General features: G+C 35.7%; 1 protein-coding gene across 1 annotated transcript in view; it reads left to right on the top strand.

The window, feature by feature from the left end:
* LOC107749070 (acyl-CoA synthetase short-chain family member 3, mitochondrial-like) overlaps positions 1-19,566 on the top strand; it is a 36,842-nt gene that overhangs the window by 9,424 nt on the left and 7,852 nt on the right. The window contains exons 6-9 of the mRNA XM_016564119.1: positions 296-376; positions 1,220-1,315; positions 6,730-6,881; positions 12,593-12,696. Of these exons, the coding sequence (XP_016419605.1) occupies positions 296-376; positions 1,220-1,315; positions 6,730-6,881; positions 12,593-12,696 (433 nt within the window). The remainder of the gene's footprint in view (positions 1-295; positions 377-1,219; positions 1,316-6,729; positions 6,882-12,592; positions 12,697-19,566) is intronic.

Here is a 19,566-nt window from a genome sequence, read left to right as displayed (position 1 = left end):
CGCAGGGTTTAATTTGGTTTTGTTTGTGTATGTTTTTTGACTCTCAAAGCCGTGATTCCCATCCACTTGCATTATAAGACTGACAGACTGCAACGGTTTGACTTAAAGATCTTCGTTTGTGTTCTACTGAAGAAACAAAGTCACCTATATCTTGGATGCCCTGGGGGTAAGCAGATGAACATAAAATGTTCATTTTTGGGTGAACTATCCCTTTAATAGGGGATTAAAATTTAAAGTGCATAATAATATCACAAAGGAATCACAATTTTTTTCTTTCCTCTTTTGCTCTCATCAGGGTGTCGTCAGAGATTCGGGAGGATATGCTGTGATGTTAAACTGGACCATGTCTAACGTTTACGGACTAGCTCCTGGTGAGGTGGGTCATAATTTGTGATTTTTGTAAGGGGTCATGTCTTGAGGAATTAAATTGTCCTTAATCTTTTGAAAAAAGAGGTTTGATGTACTGTGAAAACACTTTCTCCCCAGTCAAAAAAGTGTGTTTGGCAAATGGTTCATTAAAATGCTGCATTAAATGGCATATAAAGAAGTAAACTGGGGAAAATTGTGTAGCACCTGCCGCTCTGCTTTCCTAACTGTAGAACTGTATTGTAGGCAATTTTTGGCAGGGGAAATCCAGTCAATTCAATAGGATTCCACATCTGAAATTTTGCACGAGGGCAAAAGGGGGCAAGGGGTTAAAATTGGTCATGTGAATTTGCCACATTGACCGAAAGAAAACATGGTTTGAAAGTGACTTCAGTGTGAGCTGTGCGTCATAATTTGCTACTCTGTTAGTAATAGACAATGGACGTTTTTGCCTGCAAAATTCAGTTGAAATTTCACTAATTTGGTGGCATTTTTGGAAACAAGCATCTCAAGTTCATTTTTAACACGTTTTTGATTGTTTTAGTCCAACCTTGGTTGACCCTGTCAAAATGTAATGCTGTTTTTGCAAAAAGACAGTTATTAAAAGATGGGGCAGCACAAACAACTTTGCATAAAAATGTGTTAAAGATCTTTGTGTGAGAATAGAATGTTTACATTGTTGTCTTAAAGGATTATGGAAAAGAGCCATGTGAAAATTATTGAAAAATATTTTTTGATTTCTTGGAATTCTGATTGCGTCAGGGTTGGAACAGCAGGGAAAAATAGTGATAAATTTATGGCATGACCCCCTGGAAAACTTGCACTCTTTAACCTACACATCTCTCTCTGTCAGGTCTGGTGGGCTGCGTCTGACCTTGGCTGGGTGGTGGGCCACTCATATATCTGCTACAGTCCACTTCTACATGGCAACACCACTGTGCTCTACGAGGTACGGGGCAAAAATGTGCGAGTGTGAAAGTGTTACAGCATTTGACCTATGGACCACACCGGCAAACAGTCAATTATCTGCTGTTGTGGTCTACCAGATCCTGACGCTCATGCTGAACTGAGGTCTCCTAAGTCCGTACTGTGAATTTTTTCAGGCTCTAGCTGTCTTTTCTCTCAGGGATTGAATTTAAGGATGAATGACTCTATCCAGCAAACTTCCTGAATCACTGGCTCAGTTTAACTTTGTTGTGCATTCAATTTGCTGTTGCTTTTCATAAGATTTTGTACTGTTAACAGAGCCTCTCTCATAGTTTTAAACTGGTTCTCCTCACTGAGATCACAGCATGAATACTAAAATCATTTGCACTCGATGGGAGGCGATCAGAGTGTGTTTGGTTTCTTGTCAAGGTGAATTCTGCATTGGCGTCGCCTCTGCTGATTAGATGTGTTGTCACGCTCCACAGGAGAAAATGGAAGATGCACAGAATTGATTAGTCTGCTGTAATGGAAGTTTGATTTCAACAGATCTCTCATACAATGTCAATATCCATAGCAGAAAGCTTTCAGTCTGTTTTAATTGATGTCTTTTGTAATTAATTATGCACATCCATGGTAGATTCAAGCCTATTAGTTTTATTCAATTTTATTCTGTCAGCATGCCAAACCCAATCTTATCTATTCAGCAGTGGTGTTTGCTAAGGAAAGGCTTTTAACTTTTTGATGCTAGTGAACCCAAGTAAAATGATCCCGTTGCTTTGTAAAATATTTATACTATGTAAGAAAATTGTGTAATATTACAAAGACAGTAAGATTTGTAAAAGTTGGCATTTGTTTTCTTTATACAGGTCTAAAGCCAAAATAAATTATTAAAGTAATATCTTGGAAATATATATCATTAGTTCACAATAATATTAATCATGTAAGGGAAAATGTACATCTAGCTGGTTGTTATCGCAAAATAAAACCTGACAAATGATCAGGACCCAGACGCAAAGCAAAACAAGTAAATAATTAGGCACAAAATATTAAGTTGAAATGATTTAATTAGCTCATGAAACTCCAAGTTTCCACAAAGAAAAACGGCTTCTAGCAAGCAGATTTGAGCTTAGACAAACTAACAAGTTCAAACAAGATGGATATTTAAGGGATTTGTACCACTTATTACGCAGCAAAACATAAATATTGGCGGTGACATGCAATATTGATTTGAGCAGAAACCGTTTTAAAATCTTACCTGCTTGTTATCTTATAATTCTTTACAGTGTACAAAACAATCATTCTAGCAACAAGCCGAACACTTGAACAATATTATTTTAGGCTTAATATTATTACTACCTCTACCTCTGGTTTCATTTGAAACCAAATACAGTTGATAACTGCGATGCAAGATGATGACAGCTGCATTTGAATGAGTGTCCGCAATGTGATATGAGAAAGCGCCCTGCCTCAAACACCTGGAGGAGTGATTATTATACAGTGGTGCTATTGATGACGGTCATTATTGGGGAATAACTGACCTCAGAATGTTGCAAATGACCAATCAGAATATAACATTTCAGAGAGTCGTGTAATAATCAAATTTATTTGTGTGTAGTACATATCACAATTACAAAGTTTGGTCCAGTGTGACACTTTTTCCATTCATTTTTTTTATTTTTTCCACAGGCTCCAATTTAAGAACTTGTGCACTAGCATGCTTCACCTATTATTGCTAATGCTTTTGGTTAAGAAAGATCCCAAAACTGAAAATGTTTTACATCATTAATTCACCCTCTTGTCATTTTCCATAAATGGAAAGTTAATGGGGTCCAATGTTGTTTGGAAACCACCGTTCCTCATAGTGTCTTCTTTTGTGTTAAAAACAACAATAATACCAATTTGAAGTCAAAGATGACAGTGTTTCAGGATAAGATGACAGGATAGGTGGGCTTTTACTTTCTAAGCAGCCGGTCATCATACTTTTTTTCTCCTGGTGGACTATAAAATAAGCAAAACAACAACAGCATAATATTGAGACTGGGCTGTTTTGACTTGGGCCAGTAAGTAACCAACCAGATAACACAATTAGCTCTCTAGCAGTAAACCTAAACTGAAAAAAATTGGATGCATCATTTACTTTGAAACAATTTTCACTCAGAAATGTCTAGTGAATTTCACAAGTAATTACAAAGAAACAACAAATAACACATTGAATTAAACATGACATTTTTAAGTTGAAAGACTGAATAGTATTTTCTTGTGAAACGTACTCCATTAATCTTTGTTTTATAATATACAACTTTGAAAAATCTTTTTTCAGTGTAGCGTTGGATCATTTATATTACATAAAAAGATGTGATTCAGTGGGGAAAACAAAACAAACATTAAATTCCTGCCATTTACTAATTGATGCAGACTTGCGACGGATGCAGATTCTTGTTTTGTACGTTGTAAATCAAGTACAAACCTGTTTTCTTGTTTGATTAAACAATTATTCCTTGCCAGACATTGTTTTTTCCCTTCACTTTCCTTTTTTGGAACCCATCAGACGTAGACCTTATCTTTTTGTTTCTATAACAACACCTAAATGTCACAATAATTATGCGTTTTCTTCGTTCAAGGCTTGCCTAAGACATATCTAAGCCTTTCTCATAACTTTGAAATTGATTGGCCATTTTTTTTCCTCACTGAAATACACAAAAACACTGTTCTAGAAACAAGAGGAGAGATTCATGTGTGATCCGTTTGATTTGTCCCCACTATAAATGAAGTCATTGCTTAGTTTTGAGAGCATTCTATCTGAGAAGCATGGCAGAAACATGAATATTTGAACAGCTCAGTGTTGTGTAATGCTACTTGAGTGTGCTTTTTGATGCTAGTGAACCCAAGTAAAATGATCCCGTTGCTTTGTAAAATATTTATACTATGTAAGAAAATTGTGTAATATTACAAAGACAGTAAGATTTGTAAAAGTTGGCATTTGTTTTCTTTATACAGGTCTAAAGCCAAAATAAATTATTAAAGTAATATCTTGGAAATATATATCATTAGTTCACAATAATATTAATCATGTAAGGGAAAATGTACATCTAGCTGGTTGTTATCGCAAAATAAAACCTGACAAATGATCAGGACCCAGACGCAAAGCAAAACAAGTAAATAATTAGGCAAAGTTGAAATAGTTGAAATGATTTAATTAGCTCATGAAACTCCAAGTTTCCACAAAGAAAAACGGCTTCTATTTGAGCTTTTTGAGCTTAGACAAACTAACAAGTTCAAACAAGATGGATATTTAAGGGATTTGTACCACTTATTACGCAGCAAAACATAAATATTGGCGGTGACATGCAATATTGATTTGAGCAGAAACCGTTTTAAAATCTTACCTGCTTGTTATCTTATAATTCTTTACAGTGTACAAAACAATCATTCTAGCAACAAGCCGAACACTTGAACAATATTATTTTAGGCTTAATATTATTACTACCTCTACCTCTGGTTTCATTTGAAACCAAATACAGTTGATAACTGCGATGCAAGATGATGACAGCTGCATTTGAATGAGTGTCCGCAATGTGATATGAGAAAGCGCCCTGCCTCAAACACCTGGAGGAGTGATTATTATACAGTGGTGCTATTGATGACGGTCATTATTGGGGAATAACTGACCTCAGAATGTTGCAAATGACCAATCAGAATATAACATTTCAGAGAGTCGTGTAATAATCAAATTTATTTGTGTGTAGTACATATCACAATTACAAAGTTTGGTCCAGTGTGACACTTTTTCCATTCATTTTTTTTATTTTTTCCACAGGCTCCAATTTAAGAACTTGTGCACTAGCATGCTTCACCTATTATTGCTAATGCTTTTGGTTAAGAAAGATCCCAAAACTGAAAATGTTTTACATCATTAATTCACCCTCTTGTCATTTTCCATAAATGGAAAGTTAATGGGGTCCAATGTTGTTTGGAAACCACCGTTCCTCATAGTGTCTTCTTTTGTGTTAAAAACAACAATAATACCAATTTGAAGTCAAAGATGACAGTGTTTCAGGATAAGATGACAGGATAGGTGGGCTTTTACTTTCTAAGCAGCCGGTCATCATACTTTTTTTCTCCTGGTGGACTATAAAATAAGCAAAACAACAACAGCATAATATTGAGACTGGGCTGTTTTGACTTGGGCCAGTAAGTAACCAACCAGATAACACAATTAGCTCTCTAGCAGTAAACCTAAACTGAAAAAAATTGGATGCATCATTTACTTTGAAACAATTTTCACTCAGAAATGTCTAGTGAATTTCACAAGTAATTACAAAGAAACAACAAATAACACATTGAATTAAACATGACATTTTTAAGTTGAAAGACTGAATAGTATTTTCTTGTGAAACGTACTCCATTAATCTTTGTTTTATAATATACAACTTTGAAAAATCTTTTTTCAGTGTAGCGTTGGATCATTTATATTACATAAAAAGATGTGATTCAGTGGGGAAAACAAAACAAACATTAAATTCCTGCCATTTACTAATTGATGCAGACTTGCGACGGATGCAGATTCTTGTTTTGTACGTTGTAAATCAAGTACAAACCTGTTTTCTTGTTTGATTAAACAATTATTCCTTGCCAGACATTGTTTTTTCCCTTCACTTTCCTTTTTTGGAACCCATCAGACGTAGACCTTATCTTTTTGTTTCTATAACAACACCTAAATGTCACAATAATTATGCGTTTTCTTCGTTCAAGGCTTGCCTAAGACATATCTAAGCCTTTCTCATAACTTTGAAATTGATTGGCCATTTTTTTTCCTCACTGAAATACACAAAAACACTGTTCTAGAAACAAGAGGAGAGATTCATGTGTGATCCGTTTGATTTGTCCCCACTATAAATGAAGTCATTGCTTAGTTTTGAGAGCATTCTATCTGAGAAGCATGGCAGAAACATGAATATTTGAACAGCTCAGTGTTGTGTAATGCTACTTGAGTGTGCAATCGCTCTGCAACAGTATTATTCTGTTTCTTTGCCATACGTTTGGCCCATCTGCCACCCAGGCACCTTTCCAAGTCACTCTCCACTTCAAACACATCCTTGATTTAATATTCACTCCCCAACCACTGCAAATGCCCATGCTGATCCAGTCTGACACCTGTACACTTCCAAAATGTTGGAAAAATTGTTATATTTGCAACAAAGGGTTGCACAAAATATTGAACTTTAGCATCTTCTGTAGGAAAATAAAATGCTGCAACTTCCTCTAGGACTTTTTTCCAAAAACTCTTCTCATTTTGTTAGATGATTTTTTTAAAACATTGCATAATAATCATTAAGCCTAATATTAATCAATTTTTCTTTGTTGTTGTTTTTTTTTTTTAGATGTTGGTCTATCATTTATGCATTCAGATGCTATAAGCAGTTGCTGTTTCCACAGGGCAAACCTGTGGGGACTCCGGACCCTGGGGCCTTTTTCCGTGTGATGTCTGAGCATGAGACAGCCTCCATGTTTACCGCACCCACTGCTATCAGAGCCATTCGCCAACAAGACCCTCAGGCAGAACACGGGAAACAGTATCCGCTCAGCAGGTAACCACAAATCTGTACCTGTTCACATAATAGCTAACAACATGTAACATATGCAGCAAAGCATCTATAAAAAGTGTATTTTATTTTTCTATCAGTGGTGACTGCACAGGCATCACCTAAAATTTTGTCACCTCTTTGTGTGTATAAATGCATATTGGTGGCCAAATGTTTGGAATAATTAAGATTTTTTGTTTTAATGTTTTGAAAGTAGGTTCTTATGGTCACCAAGGCTGCATTTATTTGATCAAAAATACAGTAAAAACAGTAATATTGTGAAATATTATTACAATTTATAATAGCTTTTTTTATTTGAATATATTTTAAAATGTAATTTATTCTGATGATGGCAAAGCTGAATTTTCAGCATCATTACTCCAGTCTTCAGTGTCACATGATCCTTCAGAAATCATTCTAATATGCTGATTTGCTGCTCAAGAAACATTTTTTCTTTTTTCTTTTAATAAAGCAAATCTTAATTATTCAAGCTTTTTGCCGCCAGTGAATATACTGTACAGTGCTCCCAAAAATATACTGGACACTTCAGTCACACTTAAGAATATCTAAATGCCATTACAATAGATAATATCAAGTGGCAAATAATGCTGCTTTCTTCAGACCTAACTTTTCTGAACCACTTTTTCTAATTATTTTAACAAATTTGACAACAAGAAAGTATCCTAAGACTTTTTGTCTTCATTTTGAACATTATCTGTATTGCTTCATATTTTGCAACCTAACAAACCTCATTTTGTGAAATATTTTCTTTGAAAAGTGTTCTTGTGCTATGTCTTGGAAATAAATGCTATGTGTTTTGCTGTTTTATTACATAATGCAAAATTTTGTGTGTTTTTGTGGCCGATGTGTCTAAATACTTTGGGACCACTCTATATATAAATATCAGTCTTGGTGCAGTTATTTGTTTTTATCGAGTAAAAGTGTTCAATATTATACATTACTGTTGCGTTGTTTGTCTGTTTATATTTCAAAAAGTGGTGAATTATTTATTGGACACCAGGCTATTAGTCTGAATATTTTCTTTCCCATACAAAAGTCAGGCTTCTTTATTAGTTGATTGGGTGAGATCTCAAATGGACATGAATTGGCAACAAATGGCTATTAATTTTAAAGGGGTCATATGATGCTATTTTAAAGATCATTATTTTGTGTATTTGGTGTAACAGAATATGTTGACATTCTTTAATGTTCAAAAAACACATTATTTTTCAAATACTGTACATTATTGTAGTTCCTCTGTGCCCGGCCTCTCTCAAAACACATCGTTTTCTACAAAGCTCCTCCTTCCGACAAGCACAGTCTGCTCTGATTGGCCAGCTGACCCAGTGCATTGTGATTGGCCGAACACCACAAGCACGCGTCGGAAATGTAACGCCCCTTTCCATAATCGCGAGCTTCAGCTTTCAACATAAATGTAAAGACCGTAAATAATGTCCTTAGTTTTACCATCAGTTCAAGCCCGAAAGGGCAACAGAGTCACGTGACAGACACAGTGATGATGCTCGTATGTATTTGCAGTACACAAGCCGCGATTAAAAAAGCTGACTCCACTGTGATTTGATCCTGTCTCTCTCTCACGCACACACACGACGCGATACTCTACACAGCGCAAAACTCCGCATTTGAACAGTCAATAGCAAATACTTAAACTATTAAGAAAACATACTTACAGTAGCTGATTCAGAATAAGCACCAGATTGTCATAGCAAAGTCGGAATTTGCCCATTTTTTTTAGAAATAGCCTTTGCACAGCCAGCCTTGTTGGCTACTCTTCTAGGTTCACAAAACTGTCGTCCATAAAATGCGTTGCACAAGTGACGTAGAGATGTGGGGGCGTGTTTGAATGAGACGTTTTAGCCCGGTCTGGATCAGCCTTCTCTTTTAGATAGATTAAATCCTTTTATGGGAGACTTTGAGCTTTGTAACTCTGCAGATCTTATACATGCACAAATAGCCACGTAACACACTAAAGAAAAGGAAAAATAGAAATCGCATCATATGACCCCTTTAATGATTTTAGCAAGTAACAGTGTTTAATATGGAAAGCATTAGGGATGCACCGAATGTTCGGTAACCGAAATTATATAAGCGAAAAGACCGAATAAACTGTACCGAAAAATGACGTGACGCGATCAAATAGCAACCAGCATAGAGTGAGAGGCGCAATGCAACAAACATGTCAGCAGTGTGGAAGCATTTAAAACTACTGTATTATGATTGAAATCGCGAAATGGCCTTAAACAATTAGTAAATAAACTGCAGAACGTCACGTTTTCTAATACACGTACAAATTGCACGTATTCTGACAGCGCTGCACGAACTCGCGGCGGATCTGCTTGTTAACCATTGTTCAAAGTCCAAAGTGCGAGGAAAATCTACGCTAAAACGGTGTTAATCGTCAGTTGCTCAGTCACATTTTTATGATTTTTTACAAGGCACGTGAGAATGCGATACGTGCAACTCATTTTATAAATCTGTTGTCAACAAAAAACTAATGTTTTAAAAGAAGGCTCTTCTGCTCAGCAAGGCTGCTTTTATTTGTATAGTAAAAAATATATGCTTGATTCAAGAAGGGGGTCTGATGGCCAAAAAAAAATATTTTACTAACTTATTAATTTTAAGTTAAATTATGCTTTGTTGGTATAATGTCTGCTAGAATGTAAAAAAATGTTCAGTGTTAAATATTTTTAAATTGTTGTTTTGTAATTGATTTTTTCTTTGAAAAGCAAGACAAAACAGTAAAAAGCACATTTTGGGTATTTCATTTGTGCAATGGTGAAAAAAAATTGGCAAGATACATGGGGGAAAAAAACTCTAAAAACCGTGTTCTGTATTCGGCCTTCGGCCCAGTGTTTCATTTTGTTTGGTTTCGGCTTCGGCCAAGAATTTTCAATAGAATTTTAACTGAGATTTGTTATAGCACTTGCATATCTTTGCTCTCTTGTTGATTTTGATTGCTTCCATTGTTCTCATTTGCAAGTCGCTTTAGATAAAAGCGTCTGCTAAATGACTAAATGTAATGTAAATGTAAATGATATATAGCCATGAATATATATATTAATTATCTGCTTTTTACCAGCATAGTGGACCCAGCTAGATCAGAAAATACTATAGCATTCTCATTACTGTCCAATCATAGCATAATAGGGATTGTCATTTACTAGATGGTGCTCGTTTACATTTTTTAAGACCTCGTGAATATTTATGCTGCATAAAAATCACTTGTTTTTTCGCACTTATGCAAATCATAGTAGCAATTATGAAGTTCTATTTTTTTTTTACTAGACAAATAAATACACGGGCATTATTTCCTTTGAAATTGGCTTTATTTTGCTCTGGCTCGATCAGCTATTATTATGCTATGCATCTTTAAAATGACCCTTAATGAATATATAACTCACTTTTTTCTATTATTATTATTTTTTTAATTTTTTTTTTACTTAAAAGACACAAGTACAAAAGACGTTTGCAAATATTAAACGGAAGAAAGGGCAATTTAGCTCGACCCAAAGGAGCCATGCAGTGCGTGACTTTCACACAAAAGCACAGGCTCTCAGTCCAGGAGTGTCTCGCGCATCAGCACCATAACCTGCGGCTCTCAGCGTGGGTTTAAATGCGTGCCAGAGGGCACGACTCCACTCAATAGAATTTTCCAGCTCAGAGATTCAGCAGCGACATCAGGATTTGCTCTCTCGCCAAGATCATAAGACCGATGTTAAAGCACACCTGCAGAGGGTCGCTGCATTAGATATGCACACCTGGATTCCTGAATACATCCGTGGATTTGTAAACACAAACATTGCTGCAAACGGATGTCTTTATTGCACATGCAGAAGTTGTAGCACAACCTTTTTGCCTAAGTACACTCTTTCACACAATATAGTGAATTATCCTGTCTTGATAACCATCAGTGCCTCTTTTTCATGTTGTCACAAACCTTTTTTCCTTGCAGGAATGGCATTTGTGACATTTTTATGTCATTATCAAATTAAGGCTCCTTTCTACTGCATGAAAGAGCTGTGACTCTATGGAAATTAAATAATTTTGCACACCTGAATGGTCGCTGGTGGGTGTGTCGGACGCATAAAGTCTATGACTATGGAGGAAAAATCCTGCATGCAGCTCGTAGGAAAGCCAAAATGTAATGAATTGGCAGTATTTGAGTGAAGTGACCCTTGTCAGGCATATAAAAGCAGAGAAACGGGCACTGATTGTGTCTCTGAACACGACAGGCGTGAGATGTGGGGAGGAGGGAAGGTGTGCGCTAGTGTATTGTGTGTACACAAACTCCGGCTTATTGTAATGCAGATCACACGCATGTGACCTTGACTCCAGGTAATTGAATAGTTTCTGCATTGTTTGACCCTGGAGTGGAACAGTGAAATGAACTCCGCTTTAATACTGTTACTTGCTCATAAACACTGACTCAGTTATGGAGGGGATTATATTGGTAGAGCAATCATTCAACTTGTCATATATCAGTACATCTTGGTGAATTGCCAATTTATAAAACCATATAAATTTGACTAAACATTGGCTATGAAGCATTTTACTTAAAATAGTAGCTGCATCAGAAATTTTGGTCTGTTTTGGTTCTTTTGCTTCCAAATGCAGGAAATACTGTTATAAAGTGTTTTACTTTATTAAAATAATCTCAATATTAATGTTTTTTTCTGGTTTATCAAAATGTGTAATTAATGTGCAGCAAAATAAGAATGAAATAGAATGGGATCGGGACTATGTGTGGGGTTTAGGAAAAATCTTGAATTGGAGGTCCCCAGTGTAATATAAATAATAATATAATAAATTTCTTGCAGTACAGTATATATATTTTTAATACTTTGCTGTATATACTATGCCATAATCTATTTGTCATATCCAGTGTCTTTTTTTTATTTATTTTTTATTAAAGGTCAATATTTGCATCCATACATGTTTTGGGGGCATTATAATAATAATAATAATAATTATTATTATTAAAAAACTTACAAAACCATTTTTTATGGAATAAAAAGCACTCCATGTCAAAACCCTCTAATCTAGTTAGTTAATGAATAAATTAAAGTTAAATTCTCTGAATAATTTTGATAATGGCCTACATTAGAAATTTAAGAAATATATTTCATTATGAGGCCTTTTTAAATTATTATTATTATTTTTAATGATAACATTAGTCATTTTAACATTTTGAATTTAATGCAAATCCAAAGACAGTCTGAAAATAAATCAACTTTCCAGCTTAGCTTGTGCTTGTCAAGCTACCAAATCAATCGAATCGCTCACTATTCATAGCATTAGCATTTCAAACATGCCTCAATGATGAAAAGATGTTTTGACTGTCCTTTGCTCCCTTGTGAGCGTCTCTACGGTATTACAGGGGTAGTTTACTGTAAGCTTGAGCAGATGAAAGGATTTATGTGATGTGGTCACCCGCTACGTTGTAATCCATTTCTTGTTTGAGGAATGTGGGCAGTTTGATGACAGGAACAGTGAATCCTCACCTTTACACCTGCTGTGCTTCTTACAATCACTGCTCGTCAGTGCTTCTTGTTTCCTTACTACAAGACTGAGTTCAGTAAATATTTAATGCACACCTGCATTCTTGCTTTTCACATTTCTTTGTTAGTCTTTATGGACACATGAGGCTGCTCTGAAGTTTACAGACTTTCTAAGAGCTGTTATTTTTCTTTCGGCAGGCTGAGAAACTTGTTTGTAGCTGGAGAACGCTGTGATATAGAGACCCTCCAATGGGCCAAGAGGAGTTTTGGAGTTCCAGTGCTGGATCACTGGTGGCAAACTGGTGAGTCACTGCCTTAGAGTTATGCTCTGGTTCATTCCTATTGCCTGCTTCTTAATACTTGTCTTTTAAGGCATTGTTCACACTGATTTCAGATCTGTTTTTCAGATTTAGTCTTTAGGGCTAATTGTTCACTGTCATTTGATTTATATGTCTGTATCGGTTGCCATAGTGATGATTTACACATCAGCACAACACCAAGAAATGTTTTTTCTGTAACAGCTGTTAGCTGTCATTGTGAGAAGAGAGGACTCTACATTTCAAGTCCATTTGAATTGGTTTTCAAATCACATATGGATGTGGTTTGGATCAGGTTTGTAAAAATGGCATAGAAGGTTTTTTTGCTGTTCAGAGTACAAACATATGGATTTCGTTCCATTATGCCAAAAAAATATGTCTGAACAAAGCCTAAGATGAAGGGTGATCCTGTGTATCGGCTGTTTTGTAATATCTGTTGAAATCAGCTGATATTGATACCATTACGATACGATACGATACGATATGATTCCTCTCAGCCGACTACTTATGCTTCTTAAACAGAAGAGACTTCTTATCAAAAACCAAAAAAATCTTACTTATCCCAAACTTGGCTGTGTTATAGTGCGTTTTTAAAAGGTGTACATTACAATATAGTTCTTTGCTGAAGATTCAAGGAAAACATGGAGTTGAATGGGAAGCAAATTTCATCTAGTACAAACAATTGGAACAGCGCCCAAGCAAAATGTAACTGAAATCTTATTCATTTTTTGAAATATCATCCTCAAATTTGAAACACAACTTGATTTTCTTGCAGTTTTACAGTAAATAATTTTTTGGAAAATATATATACATATATATATATATATATATATATATATATAAAGTCATTTTTGACCACCATGCGAAAAACACCAGAGGGTTAAAATAACCATTTTGTAATGTGAAAAATCAGCATGTTTTACAAGTTTGTGAAAATGACTACTTAACAAATAAAAAGTGCTTACTCATTTCTCATCTCATTTCATTTGATTTTCTTCTTTTTCTTTTTTTTATAATAAATTCACAAGTCTGGCAGCAGTTAAAATTAATCATAATGACACATAATGTAATACACTGAAAGCAAATAACTCAAACCAGTAAACCAATTATTAGAAAAACTAATATTATAAAACTGATTGAGACAACTCTTTAGTTTATTTTTGCTCCACTAAAATAGTTGGCAAATGGCAAAAGGTGCAACTTTCTGTTGGTTATTTTTGTTTATGCATTTCGCAATTCTCAGTTCCTGACCTTAAAGTTGCCCTTATTTCTCTGGCAAGCCTGAAATGGGTTGTCTGAGGTACCAGACACTTCTTTTGATATTCATAAACCCTATTGCCAGCATGATGCATAAACCATCACATGTATAATGAATTGGGTTACACCTTCGTTCTATACTGGCTGCAAAGCATATTCAGCTCATAAATATCTCTGAGAAATAAACAGGTGCCAAGCTTGACCAGAGAATGTTTGTACAAAATGAACTGAATCGCCTCTCCCCTCACTCTCATATCCATCTTTTTTTAGTCAGTACTGGTAAACTCTGTGTCATTCGACGGCACAAATTTAAAACCAGTTTCAGATCCGTATTGATGCGTGAATGGAAAAAAATGATGGATCCGTATGTGTGTGAGCACAGGGTCAGAGAGGCTATGATTCTGTCCTCAGAGTATGTGTGTTTCCTGTTCTCCATTTATAATTTCACCCTGTCTCCATCCAATTTGTGATCAAAAGCATGTTTATGCATTACCATCTAGACGAGTCATATTATTAGACGACTTGTAACAACAGCCACATCTCCACCTCGGCGTGCAAACACACAAATGCCACAGCGTGTTTGAATTGTTCAGTGGCACAGAGTGAGATTTGATTAGAAGAGCTGATGAGGTGTCGTGTAACAGCAGTTTGGTTGCGCTGATGTAATAGCTTTTCTGAAATAAAGTGGAAGTGATTTGAACCTTCATTATCTATGTCATTACCCGCTCAAACCTCCCCAGGCTCATGCGTGCATTGCAATATCAGAAGTCAAGCTGCTGTGACAAAATCCCTCTTATTATAAAATGTATTTTGAATGCTGATGGGTCAGTATTTAAATTGTGCACCCATAAAGCAACCATTGTAAACACCCATAAAGGCCAATTGTAATTCTGGCCAATAAGATTTTCATATATACATTTTTAAAATGGTTTTCTGTTTTGTCTAAATAAATGAAAAATGAAACGCTAAAAACTAAATGTAATCATTTTAAATGATTGAATTTGGGCATGACTACATGATAATGTACAGTATGAACAGTGGATATTCGTTTTGAGATTTGGTTAAGATTACATTTAACACTGTTATTAAAATAATAGCGTTTTTAAAAATCCACTTTGTGTCTGTTAAGGTAATTGAAAAAAAAAAAATAAGAGAGTAGCAAAATCACCATGAACTATTAAATATCCAATGACGACGGATACTGATAATTAAACAAACAAACAAACAAAATAATAATAATAATACAAAAATATTGACAATAACCAGTATGGAACTGATATGTTGTTCAATCAAAATATCATTGATTTAATTTGCTTAGTAAAATAATGTTGAAATTAAATTTTATATCCTTAATTTTATTATGTAACTTAGTAATCACAGTTAGTGTTGTTATTGTTAACTAAAAGTTAAGCTAATTAAAATCATTTTTGGTAATTGAAATAAAGTAAAAATATTAGATGAAAAACTTGAACTTGAAAAACCTAAACCTAAAAAAAAAAAGATACATGTTGCCTTTAGAACAAACTGAAGTAAGTTTAAGTTGAGGTACTAAAATAACTAAACTGAACCTGAAATAAAAATAAAAGCTAAATAGAAAAAAAAAAACTAAATGATGAAATCACATAACAAAATGATTTAACACTTAAAATGGATGACAATACAAAAATAACAGCTAATTCAAAACATTAATAAATACTACTAGTACATGAATAATACCTTTAGTGGCTATATTAACAACATAGCACAGCCTTTTGTAGCATGTTGCTTAAATCAGAATGTTTGCGATCTCTAACACACATGCAGACATTATTTAAATGTGTCATTTAATTATTATTTTCTGTGGCAACAATCATCCAGTACATACAGAAAATGAAAGAAAGGCTTTTGAGACCTGATAATAATCTGTGTGCTATTTTAAGACGCAACTCCTACCGTGAAGAGGTGGGGGGCATGGTGATGTGGGCTGCTGATGTCACTGCTGTTGCTGGGCAACTGGTGTGCTTCCAGTTGGGAGTAAGTGGCAATGACTGCTGGCTGTACTAATGATCTTAACCTGGCCCTGAACGTCGGCACCCGTCTTTGAGCTGGCCGTCGTGTGCGTGTGAACCCTGGCACAGTCTGTCAGTTTTTGACTCTGGTAAACTTTATCAGTCTGCTACATCAACGTCAGTGATGTCAAGTGGCTGGCAATAACTTTGGAAAAACAGGTGAGGGTAGGACATGAACTTCAGAAGGAATAAATTAGAAGTTTCCACCAAAATTGAACTAACTGGGTTAAGCACACCTGCTCGTTCCTCTTCATTGATTTAGTGTTAAAGTTTTTTTGCACCCAAAACTCGTAGTTGTAGTTTTCCATCCTTTCTCTGACCCTTACAATTAAACATGTTGTATTTTACCAGTACCGCAAAAAAAATAAATAAATAGTGACTTAAAATGGTGGTGTGTTTGTAACAGAAAGCTATTGAATGGCTTCAGAAGATGTGAAGTATAGTGTACAAGTCTTATCAACCACTTGTGATGGCCTGTGCCTGCAGTCGCCCCCTAAAACTTATTAGTGTACTAATATAATCCACATGAAAACAAGTAAATGAATTTGAATGCGGCCATGAAAATTTAGAATTTATCAATGTAATATCAGCCAATTTATTGGCTAATATTATGCTGTATGTCTTTCTAATTTTTTTTTAGACTTAAAAAATTAATTACAACACATGCAAGTGCAGAAAACAATCCTTTAACAACTGGACCACTATTAATATGTGACAAAGTAAACATGTTAGATGTCTAGACAGATGTTTTTTACCGTTGCGCCTCATGTCTTTTGTCACGGCAATCTAAAAATGCGGCACTGAAGTTAAAATAAGTACAGCTTTTAAATTACGTGTCTCTGGGCTTTGTGTAATTTATCAATGCACTGCCCTATATCTTGCATTTTTAAACCCAAAAATGCTGTGTGAACAGCCCCTAATGGCATACTCTCTAAGCAGGCACTTCTTATGAATAAGTACTTACTATTTTGCGTGACTGAAGAAAGTATGAATGCACTTGATGTACATGTACATAGTATACATACTATGAATGTGTGTAGTATGAATGTTATCCAGACGGCTACATACATAGTTATGTTGTCATTGTCATGTGACCTAACAGTGTCAGTTGCGTCGCTTCACTGCCATTCACAAATCCTCTCCCATGGCCTCATGGGATAGTAAAGTGTCCATCTGATGCGCACTTTTTCACCTACTGTTTTAAGAATACTTTGAATTTAGACATAAATACAGTTTTTCACCTACTTTTTTGCCTAAATAGCAGAGTAGTAGGCATATTGAGATGCAGCCTAGCTTTTAAAGTGATTTTGCATGTTTAGACACTTAAAAGGTCCAGTCCCCGTGCATTATAATTGCATGGAAATGAATGACCTGCACATTCTTTAGAATTTCAAGAAAGTCATACGAGTTTGGAACAACATGGTGTAAATAAATGACCTAAATGCTAATCCGTGAATATTCAGACACACTTTCCCGCTCTCTGTGTGTGCGTCTACACGCTGTGTGTCACCTGTGAAAATATCGTTTGAGTTTTCTGCATTACTCGCATATGGCAGCAGCAGACAGACTCGTGGTGCCACACGCTGCGATGCCAACAGTTTTCTGTCTCACTCTCCATCTCTCTCTCTTTTTACCAGTTACTCTCGCTCTCTCTCTCTCTTCTTGCTGTTCACAGCTCTCCTGCAGCATCTGGCTCAGAGACGGATGACGAACAAGTCTGTGTTCTATTTGTGAACGCTTTGCTCTGTGTCATGCTGTCGTCTTCCGATTGTGAAGTATTTTTAACTTTTGATGATGATGTTTATTTATAAGCCAGTCATGTAATTTATGCAAGCACACAAACGCAGGTGTGAATGCTGGGTCAGTGCAGTGTTGTACAGTACATACTTAATATGCGCTGTTAGGGCTGGGTATCGAGTTCGATACTTTTTAGGCACCGACCGAATTGCCTCGATACCATCGAGTATCGAAAAACGTCTCGCCGTTCGGTACCAAATTTCGATACCTAAGGGGTTAATCTCATCAGCGTCAGTGAGCCAATAAAGGCCCGGGTATACTTCACTTTCCGCGTTCCGTTCCGTCTCGCGCTCAGCCGTGTCCGCACAGCTTTCAAAGTATACTCAACCGCGGATGAGTGCAGACGGACGAGCTCAACACAGGCGCAGTTTGACTTGCGCTCTGTCTCAACTTTCACCTCGCGCATGTGCTGTTGTACGCGGACCGTCCGCACGGTCTCAAAAAATTGCCTGCACATTAATCTTGTTAAAATTGATTTCATAAAATTGGTATCGAAAAAAGTATCGTTCAGGAACCGGTATCGAAGTCAAGGTATCGGTATCGGTATCGATATCGAACATTTTTGAACGATACCCAGCCCTATGCGCTGTTGCATTGTTGTAATGTAAAAAACCTTAGTACTAAATGGGGGTGGTTGAGTTTTCTTGAAACGTCTGTCATTAAACTGGATGTTATATGAGATGACTAGCTATAAATATGTTAAACTAACCATCAGGTTGTGATGTAACAGATTCTGTCTTGGGACCTACATCAGAGGAAACAAATGTAAAAAAAAAAATAAAATAAAAAAAGAGAGAAATAAACAGGGATGTGGCTCAATCCACAAGTTGCTGATTGGATATAGGCAAATCTGAATGCAGTCTCGCAGTGGATTGTAAGAAAGGGGTGGGGTTTAAGAAAACTAAATGATTGGATAAGTCCTGCATACATCACCAGAGAGAAGTTAGCTGTTTCACCGGAAGATCAAGTTTTTGATAATTTATCATTATGATGTAAAAAGAACTGAACATTCAAATAGATTAATATTTTTTTAAATAATTTTTTTTACAAAAATATTTGTCAATTTCTAATTCATGTTCTATTCAATTTCCATTTTTCATTTGATATTTTCTATTTTACTGATTTAATATTTCTATTTACTTTATTTCAGTTTTAGTCATTTTAGTACTTCAACTTATTACTCGTTTCGGTTAGTTACCAAGGAAACATTTCAATTTTTCAATTAGATACTTAGTTGCATATTCTGTGTTATTAGTTTTTCATGTAATGTTTAGATTTTAGATCATCATTTTCTATCCTCTCTATGACCCTTTGAATTAACCAGGTTACTGCACCTTTAAGATTTCTATAGGTTAATGTAGCTTGCGCCAACAGTCCTACACGGAAGCAGTTCCGGGCAGATGAAGTATGAGTTCAGCGTTGCGCATGCGCCGCTCAGAAGTGACGAACGCGGAAGCGCAGGGGAGAGATCAAAACAAAACACTGGTCACTTATTAGAAGTACAAAACGAGGATTTGTAAAGACGAATGTCGGAGGATTTCGATATAAGCCAAGAGGAGACTGGTTTTCCTTTGCTAAAGTAAGGAAACTTTGCTTCCTTTGATCCTGTAAACAAACGCTGGTTTTCACGAGATTCACCAGTGCATGCGCAAGGCTGAACTCATACTTCATTCGCCCGGAACTGCTTCCGTGTACAACTGTTGGCACAAGCTAGATTAAAGTGATTATTACGTTTTGAACATGGATATTTTTC

This window comes from Sinocyclocheilus rhinocerous, unplaced genomic scaffold, assembly GCF_001515625.1.
Source record: "Sinocyclocheilus rhinocerous isolate Xijiao unplaced genomic scaffold, SAMN03320098_v1.1 scaffold1642, whole genome shotgun sequence".
Lineage (NCBI taxonomy): Eukaryota > Metazoa > Chordata > Actinopteri > Cypriniformes > Cyprinidae > Sinocyclocheilus > Sinocyclocheilus rhinocerous.
The sequence above is the reverse complement of the archived record's forward strand: the minus strand, read 5'-3'. Positions and strand labels throughout refer to the sequence as shown.